Raw genomic sequence first — 8,977 nt, forward strand, 5'->3', positions numbered from 1 at the left:
AGCTGGAGGGAAGCAGGTGGGGGCGGGGCTGCCAGCTCCGGGGGGCCTCTGGGGCCCAGCGGGGGGCAGGGGTGCTGAGTGGTCTGGCCGCCCGCCATCTTTCAGGCCACGTGCGTATCTGCCTGCACGTGAGCGGCAGGACCTATAGAACAGCCCGTGGCCAGAGGCTCTGGGGAGGGGGGGGCCAGGACTCGCCCCAGCCAAGGTAGGCAAGTGGGCTGCAGAGGTGGCTCATGCCGGTGCCCACGTCGGGGGGCAGCAGAGGAACAGAAAGTGCGGGTCCCTTCAGGGCCCCAACGCACCGGACAGCTTCTCCTTGGCCCTGAGGCTGGGCTCTGTCCAGCTTCCCCAGAAAGGAACCCTGACCCAAACCCCAATAAGGGGTCGCACGTTGTGCTGAATCTACGCCTGGAACCGTCAGGGAACTTGGCAGGGGTCCCCTCCTCACCCTGCGGGCGGGAGGCCCACTCGCAAAGCGTCAGGTGGGAGCCCTCGGGACCCCGCCTTCCCCGACTGGTGGTGGGCGCTCGGGCTCCGAGTGGCAGGCCCCCGACAGCTGGACCTGCTCAGCCTGCGTGACAGAGATGCCTCAGGACGGGGCTCAGCCCGGAAGCCTCACCGACTGAGCCCCGTCTTCTAAGTAAGTTCCAGGCAATCCTGTATTTGGATATTTAACAGAAGTTCTTTATTACTATCTACATATGTCACTGTCGAAAAGGGGAAATGCCCACCAAGCCACATGGCTGCCAGTCCCACCAGACAGAGCAGGTTGGTGTGGGACTCGGAGCAGGAGGCCACAGCAGGCCTGCACTCCAGACAGGGCCCCGGGGTCCTGGCAGGCAGTGAGCGGGGGACAGGCTGTCTCCAGCCCCACGTCTGCAGGGAACACGACCACAGGAGCAAGGCAGTCCTCGTCCCTGCGTCCCCGCGTCCCTGCATCCCTGTGTCTCCATGTCCTCAGGTGCCCCGAGTCTCAGTGTCTGGTGTCCCTGTAAGCCACTGAAAGTTACAGGCTGGTCTGAGGAGAGCCCAGGGGTGCACACGGGTCACAGCGCCCAGGCACGCCCCCCGGAACCAGCCCTGTGCAGGCCCGGCCTTTGCCTTCTTCCCCAGAAATGGAAGCAAAGGAAAATGTGAATGCAAATCCCCTTTTTCCGAGCCCAGGTTCACCCACGGGCGGTCTCCCCATTTCCCGCTGGTGAATTTGCCGGTGATGAGCAGAAGCTCAGGGCTTAGCAAGTGACCGCAGGGGCGGCTGTGCCCAGGGTGGGAGTGCAAACAGCTCGATGCCCGTCCCCATCCCGTCCAGAGAGGCAGTGACAAGTTGTCACCATCATAGAAACTCCACTCTGACGTGCGCAGTGAGGTTCCCACCGCGTTTCTCCTTCGGTTTAACTCCACGCTGCTCGGAACCGAAACAGGACAAACCACGGCCAGGAAAGCCGCCGGCCCTGGCCCACCTTCCCTCCGCCCGCCCAGTGGCCGCAGTGCCCAGGACAGCAGCTTCGGGGACGCAATGTCCTGGGTGTGTGCGGCCAGGGGCAGCCCGGCCGGGGCGCTGGTTGGTCCGGAAGGGAAGGCGGGTCTCCGTGACCGGGGCCGAGTGTGATGAAGCCGCTGAACCAAGTCCGGGACAGGCGGGGCTGCTCGGCCGGAGCCCCGGGGCACATGCTGGGTCCAGGCGGTGGACAGGGTGACGCAGAAACCGGCAGGGCGGCCCCTCCGCCCTTGTGGCCCAGCCCTTTCTGGGTCCCCTTCTTTACAGTGACATCCCTCCTGTCTCAGATGCCTCGGGGCCCGGTGAGGCCTCAGACCAGGGCCAGGGCTCTGCATAGCTGAGGGTGTATCTGGGGGTCGGGGTGGGGGGCGGTGGCTGTTCTGCTTGGCTCTGCCTTCGGTCATCGGGGTTCTGCCGCTTCACAAGTGGGGGAACTGAGGCTCTGAGGAGGCTTGTGACTCGCCAGGGCGTCTCAGGACAAAGAGCAGGGACCAGGGGCCTTGCCATGTGGCCTTTCCACGTCTTCTGAAGTGATGTGCCAGCCAGTGCCAGTGGGGCTGCCCCAGACTCCCGCCTGGCGTGGGTGGACCTTGCGCCCCTCCTGCTGGGTCCCCTGACTCCGGGCTCTCCTTGGCCTTTAGCTTAACCTCCCGGACGGAGAGGCCCCTGGGGAGGGGTCAGCCACCTCCCGTGGGTGTCGGGAGCTGCTGGCACCTGTCAGGGTCACCAGGGAGGTGCTGACTTTCTCCCTCCTATCTGTGCCCCAGCCGCCCCCTCCTTCAGCCCCCGCCCGGAAGGCCTCGGTCACGGTCCCAGATAAAGGCCACCTCATTGCCACAGAAGAAGCCTCATTTCTCCAGGCCTGACTGTCCTTGGAGCCCCAAAGCTGCCTACCTAGCTGCCGACTCACTGTCCGCTCCAAGGACCTCAGAGCTGCCTGGGGCAGACACTCCGACCGCCGCCCCCAGTGAGCTCTTCCCGCCCTCCTCAGCTCCCAGGGGACCCCCGCTGTCCCTCCCCCACGTCTGCTCCAGGCGCGTCCCCACCCCCACCTGTCCATCGAGGGGGGAGTGTACGTCACGGGATGGAGAGCCGGGCCTCAGGAGCCGTCAGGGCAGCGTGCCCAGTGAGGCTCAGGGCTTCCCATGGAGCTGAGCGGGGGGGGGGGGGGGGCGCCCCGACGGGCTGACCCAGCGTCTAACACAAAGACTCCGCGCAGGAGACCTGAGAACCGTGAGGACCTGCTCAGCGTCCCGGGGCCCCTCTCCTGCTCTGCAGCAGGAGCACTGTCTGAGCGCAGCTCTGCTTCTTGGTCTCTGTTTCGATTTTGGGGGGGAAACACCCAGGAGCAGAGGGAAATACCCAGAGATAGGGTGACTCTCTGTTTAGTTTTTGCGGAAAGCCCATACTGTGTTCCATGCCATTGGCACCCCCATCTGCGCAGAGGAGGAGAGCTTCTCAGAAGCCCCAGCAGGCAGGAAGGGGGCTGGGTCCCTGAAAAGTCTTCCTGAAGACCGAGTCCCCAGCCACCCCAGCCACCCAGGCCCTTGAAGGAGCTGGCCGAGCCATCGAATGAACCAGGATCCCACCTGGGCAGAGCCTCAGTGACGTGTCGGATGGGGACGCCTCTGGGGGAGCTGGTGGGCAGCAGGGTGGGGGGTAGGGAAGGGGAGGAGCTGCAGGACTGAGGAGGAAGGGCTGGAAGGAGGGCGCTGGTCCCTCCCTGGGTGGGGGTGCGGTGGGGGGGGTGCTGCCTGTGGGCCGAGATGGAAGATGCCCAGCACCCACCCCCACCCTGGCGGTGCCTGGCTCAGGCATGCTAGACGTGCGAGACATGTGTGGGAGGAGACTTGTGCTAACTGCTGAGTGCAAGGCCCCCCAGGAAGCTGGCACTGAGGAGGAACGCCCCCTCCTCAGGACGGGCCATCTTGGAAGTGCTGTGTCCTGGGTCCGGCTGTCCACAGGGGAGGTCCCTTCTTCTGGCAGAGTTCAGCGTGCTAGGCTGGGGCACTTGGTGCCCTCTCAGGGCCTGGCCCTGCACACCGCCTGCCGTGGGTGGCTTAAGACAAAGGAACATGTGGGGGGGGGGCAGGGCAAGGAGGCCTGGCTGGCGAGCACCTCGGGCCCTATGAAGCCACAAGCCACTTTACTTCCTGCGACAGCACCAGCCCTCTGGGCTCCGGAAATGTGCTGGCACCCCAGACCCTCTCTGGGCTCCACGTTCCTGGGGCTCGGAGAACATGCAGGCCTCTCAGTGACCCAGAAAGTCACCGTTGTTCCCTGGGACAGAAACAAAAATTCTGCTCAGGGGGACAGTGCCCAGCAACCCTGCTGGGTACCGGCCACAGGTCACGTGGTCGGAGAGTCAGAACGGGGGAACGGGCTCCCTCGCTGCTGAGTGGGCTTTGGGGTCGTCTCTCACCTTCTCTGAGGGCTCACCTGTTCCTGGTCCTGCCCAGACCGCAGGCCAGCGTGTCCTGGGTCCCCGCAAGCTGGCACACGTGGGGACAGCTGACACTTCCCAGGAAGGAGCTTGGGGACCGCAGGGCCCCCCTCTTTCATGCCCGGTCTCCCGGTGGCCTCAGCCAGGCAGCTCTCTGCTGGCAGCCAGGGAACTTGGAGAGGGTCTGGCTGGTCACCCTGCCCTTGGCGAGGCTCTTTTGGGGATAACACACACCCTCGGGCAAAGTCCCACTGTCCCAGCCGCTCCCACGAGGGTTGCCCTGGGCCTGAGGGCCCCCTAGGGGTCTTCACCCTGCCTGCAGCTCCCGCTGTCCCCTAACATGCCCAACAAACTCCTCTGTCCTCCAGACTCAGTGGCCCCTCGAGAAGACAGGACTTGAGGGCTGCTTGTAGCCCCCCTGCCCTTTGTGCCCAGTGCCCACCGATTCTAAGGGGCAGCTGTGTGACAGGGGGCTGCCCAGACCTCTACTCCTATGCCCCAGAACCACTTCCCACTTCAGGACCACACACATGGGACGTGTCCCCATGCTGGGCCGGGGCTGACCTCCCGGTTCTTCTGAGAACAAGCCAGCCACCTCCCGCTCTCAGCTCTGTCACCACCTGGGAGCTCCCAGAGGTTGGTCTCATTCTCCCCAGGGGAGAGGGTCTCAGACTCCTGTATCCCATCAGTGGTCAGTCGGGCTGGAGCGGGCTGTCCAGGACACCTGCCGAGAATGCCCCTCATGAGTCAGGAAGGTCATGGGTGGGAGAGGAAGGCGGACCAAGGGCCCAGGCTTCTGACCAGCTGCTCAGCCAGACCCATGTCCTGGTGACTCAGAGAGCATCAGCAGCAGAAAGGGGTCATGGTAAGACCATTCTGAGCAGAGAGCACACTGGGGCAGGCTCCAGGCCGTGACATCCAGGATGTCTCCCAGAGCTGGGGAAACTAAGGCTTTCCCTGCTTCTTAGCCCCCCTGTCTCACCCAGGGCCAGGGTGCTGGTCGTTAGGTGACCAGCTTGCTTGCAGGTTCTCTAGAAAATGTGCGGCCTACCTGGGCCCAGAGAGAGGCCTATACCCAAGACACAATGAAGAGGCACAGAGCCCAGCACTTTGGCTTCCAGAAGTGGAGGAGAGGAAAAAGAGGGGACACAGTCCTGGCGGATTTCCTCGAGGAGGCAGGATTGAGATTTGCATATTCAGCAAAGGAGGAAATTTTCAAGAAAAGAAAGACTGGGAGTGGGAAGGCACAAGGGTGGGGGGACCACCCATGGGGTGTGTGTGGTGCAAGGAGGGTCCGGCTGGAGAAGTGGGGTGGGGCTGGGCAGGGGTGGGGGACACAGAACAAGGACACTGAACAAGGAGGAGTCAGGGCCGGAGGGGCACAGGACCTAGAGGATGAGCGCAGGACGGACCAGCTGCTCCATAGGAGAAGCAGAGGTCCCTGCCGCCCTGCGGCCTGTGACTGTCCCTTCCAGGTTGTCACGAGTAGCAGCTGGGGCATCTGGTCCCTGGGGAGGTGGCAGCTTGGGGGTGAAGACGCGGAGGGCAGGGCCTTGACGACAGGGAAGGGACCTGCCCACCCGTGTGCTGAGGTTCCCAAGAAAGTAGGACATGACTCGATGCCTAACTGGGCTGCCGACACCGGTGGGCCGCCTGAGCCTTTGCATTTAATGCTTTTAACCCCAAACACCCCAGTGCGATGTGATCTCGTGAGTCACAGGCAGTTACGGGATCCGCAGACAACGCTCCCCATTCCGGGTGGGTGGGCTGGGCCTGCCGGGGCCTGTCTCTCCGCCTTGCCGGGAGGTCCTGCGGCCGCGTGCTCAACCGTTTATGGAGCTGACGTAATGGCTCACATAATGTGAGCTCCTTCTGGAATGCGAGGTCTGACCCTCCTCCACCCAGACCTGCGGGGTGGGCGCTGGGCAGGCCCGGACGGAACGGAATGGCCTCCGGCTGGAGGACAGAGGCCGTCTCCTCTTTGTAGATGTTCCACAGGAAGACAACACGCGGCCCCCAGTGACGCTCATGCATCCCCACAGGGAAATGCCGGCCTGGACCTGGGCCGGCCCGGACAGCGCCGGTGTGCGGGCACCAGGACCCGGGCCACCTCCTCCCGCAGGCCCTCGGCGCCTGCATCACAAAGTCGCCTGCAAGGACGGGCTCCTCCCAGCCCATGAAGTCTGCCTTCCCTGGAACTGGGGGTCCCCCAGTGTCCTCACATGGTGCTCGCAGTTTGGGGCAGCCTGGCCTGGCAGGGAAGCCCAGACTCCGGCTCCCAGCCCTGCCTAATCTCTACCTTCAGGCTCTGAGCAGCAACCGGTTAGCTGGCGGCCTCTGACGAGAGCATGAGGCTGCCTCTGCCCGCTGGGCGCCGAAGCCCGAGCCGTTGCCGGCGGATGAGCCCCTGGCGCTGGTGAAGGACGGCCTCTGTTCTCCCGGGCCAGCCGCCAAGCGGGGCCCGCTGCGCAGCCATGGCAAGCACAGCGGTTCCTGTGTGGTCCTCAGTGTGGCTGTGGTCCCCGGGCAGCCCGAGCGTCTGGAAGAAGGCCTGGATCCGTGCAGCAGAACCGGGTTCCCCGGCAGCTGCTTTGCGTGGTGGCAGGTGCTCCAAAAAGACCAAGGTGGGGTGAAGCCCCATCTCCCGAGAGCCACGCTGATGCGGAGACAGAGCAGGGCCCGCCGGGCCTTTGTACAGAGCTGGCCGGGGTCCCCGCCCGTCTCAGTCCACATTGGAGGCGAGCAGATCAGTGTGGAAGGCACATGACGGTTCACACAGGAGCTCACACGTGTGTGCCCCCCTGGTGCCAAGCACTGTGAGAGGGGAAACTGAGGCCCAGGGGTGCCAATGAAGTGCCCCAGGCAACAGTCAGCAAGGGGTCACGGGGCTCCCAAGCTCTCTGGTCCTGCTCTAAAGGGCTCTCTCTGCCCTGGCCGGGGGCCAGTGGGTTGGCCTGTCACTTACACCCAAAGGTCACTGGTTGGATCCCCGGTCAGGGTGCTTCCCAGAAGCGACTGATCCATGTTTCTCCACCCCTCCCCCACCGCCCCACCTTCCTCTCTCTCTAAAGAATCAATAAACGTATCCTCAGGTCAGGATTTATAAAAACAATGTTCAAATAATAATAAAGGGGCTCTCCTCTCCTGGGGTAGAATTGTGGCTTTAGGGACAAAAATGCTTTTTACTACCTGTGGACTCTTGCTACCAAAGACCTTCCCAGTCTCCGGCATCCTCCCTTACATGACAGTCTCACTGCCCCTGAAGCTCTGCCTTCCAGGAAGTTTGAACTCCCAGACGAGCCTCTTCCTGGAACCACTCTGACCTCATGCTTCTCCTCTCTGGTAAAGCGTGTGCCTGCCGTCAGCCCACACCTGGCCTGAACTGTGATCGTGACCCCACCCAGGCACGGCGCCCACACACGCACACGCGGTGACTAGGGGGGCCCCCTGCATTCTCCCTTGGGCCGGATCCTCTTAAGCCTCAGCAAAATCCTTTTTCTCATGCAAAGCCAGGCCATCATAATGTGAAGTATTTAAAGTACATTTTTTTCCAGAGCCTCCATGGGGGCCGCAGCCCTGACTCGGGACCCAGGCTGTTGTCATTTCCGAGACTTGGTGTTGTCACCGGGCTGAGATGTCAACCCCGGGGAGTCCAAACAGGAAAACATTGTCCGTCCCCAGTGCCTCACCTGACACCCATGCAAAACTCACGAAATGCAGCATTAACACAGGACATTCCATGTTCTTCGTATATGGCATTGCCCGCCGGCCTAGGTCCGTTTTGGACACCATGCCTAGTGTAGTGTTTCTCAGGCCAGACCTCCAGACTGGGGGTCTAGTATTTGGGGGGGTGTTAACCTGTCCCAGAACCTGGAAGATGTTTCCTTCTCTCTCTCTCTCTGCCCCGCCCCCCGACCTCAGAAGGAACACCTGTTCCTTGAGGTGAGACGCTGTGAAGCTGGCGGCGTCCGCGGGGGGTGGGGGGGGTGCCTACCGTGTGCACACTTCAGTGTTGGGGTGATGTCAGGGAACTACGGCCGTGGAACGGGACACGCCTGTCCTGAGCCTCCCCAGCATGATTGGCAGGCAGCAGCATGTCCCCGCAGGGCCACTGGGACACCAGGAAACCTGGGCTCTTTCTTTCCTTCCCTCCTAATTACTTTCTCTCCAGACAAAACCCCACCGGGATAGGGCTCACTGAGTTCGGAATGTTCCGGGGCACCTGGGCAGGCTGCCCTTGTTCTGGAAGCCGCTGTGCTCTGTGGGTGACCTCCCCCCCCCCCCCCGTAACTCCTCCACCGTAGGAGGGAGAATAGAGAGCAGGTCAGTCTGACCCACAATGCCGGCACCTGGAGTCTGGGCCAGGTGTCTCCCCACTCCGGACACCACAAGGCTCGCCCCCGCTCCTGCAGACAGGTTGCACGGGGTGGGGTCCCAGGGCACACAGGTGTCCCCGGGGCCTCTGGAGGTGCCTGGGCGCCAGGCCTGCGTTTTGCATTTATCTGCTGGGACGTTCACTCCCATCTCCCTTTCACATCGTATGCAGGAGGACAGGGGGTTGGGGGCAGCCATCAGCCCAGGCTCCTTGTGGGCTTGGGGCCAGTGTCCCCCAGGCTGGTGAGGGCCCGTGGCATGTGCGTGCAAAGTGCAGTGAGTCACGGAGGGAGGCCTGTTCTTCCCCTCCCCCTTCCACAGTGCCGATCATGGGCAGGAGGTGCGCTCTCCTGGCAGCACATCCCCGACACCTGGCTGGCACGGCCGGCGTCCTTTTGCAATCGGGGAGAGCAGGTCTGGGGCTCAGCGTTCGCAGCAGGTAGCAGCAGTTCTTGGCTGGAACTCAATGCCACTTTGTTTCTTTGACCTGTTTTAATTGTATCCTCCCTGTGCTAATGATGCAAATTTACCTTTTAAAAAAATGCACCCTTTTAGTGAAATGCATGAACTGTTCATGTAAAAAACCAGTTCAAGGAATCAAAATTCAAAATGAAGTTCGGAAACACTGCGCGCAGTCCTACTTCTGACATATGAAAGCCTTT

The 8,977-nt window shown here is 62.5% G+C and overlaps 1 protein-coding gene across 1 annotated transcript; it reads right to left on the reverse strand.

The window, feature by feature from the left end:
* Positions 1-686: 686 nt before the first annotated feature.
* On the reverse strand, positions 687-2,632 carry LOC150003792 (uncharacterized). Its single transcript, XM_090285346.1, has 2 exons — positions 2,551-2,632; positions 687-2,212 (listed from the first exon to the last, which is right to left on the reverse strand). Exon 2 carries the CDS (start codon positions 1,900-1,902, stop codon positions 958-960), a length of 945 nt encoding a protein of 314 aa, XP_090141472.1. The 5' UTR covers positions 1,903-2,212; positions 2,551-2,632; the 3' UTR covers positions 687-957.
* Between the last annotated feature and the right edge of the window lie 6,345 nt (positions 2,633-8,977).

This window comes from Furipterus horrens, unplaced genomic scaffold (assembly GCF_987537825.1).
Source record: "Furipterus horrens unplaced genomic scaffold, mFurHor1.1.pri manual_scaffold_8, whole genome shotgun sequence".
NCBI classification, from domain to species: Eukaryota; Metazoa; Chordata; class Mammalia; order Chiroptera; family Furipteridae; genus Furipterus; species Furipterus horrens.

Coding starts and splice junctions, on each gene's coding strand:
- LOC150003792 (XM_090285346.1), bottom strand. CDS start 1,902: ATGACCGAAGGCAGAGCCAAGCAGAACAGCCACCGCCCCCCACCCCGA.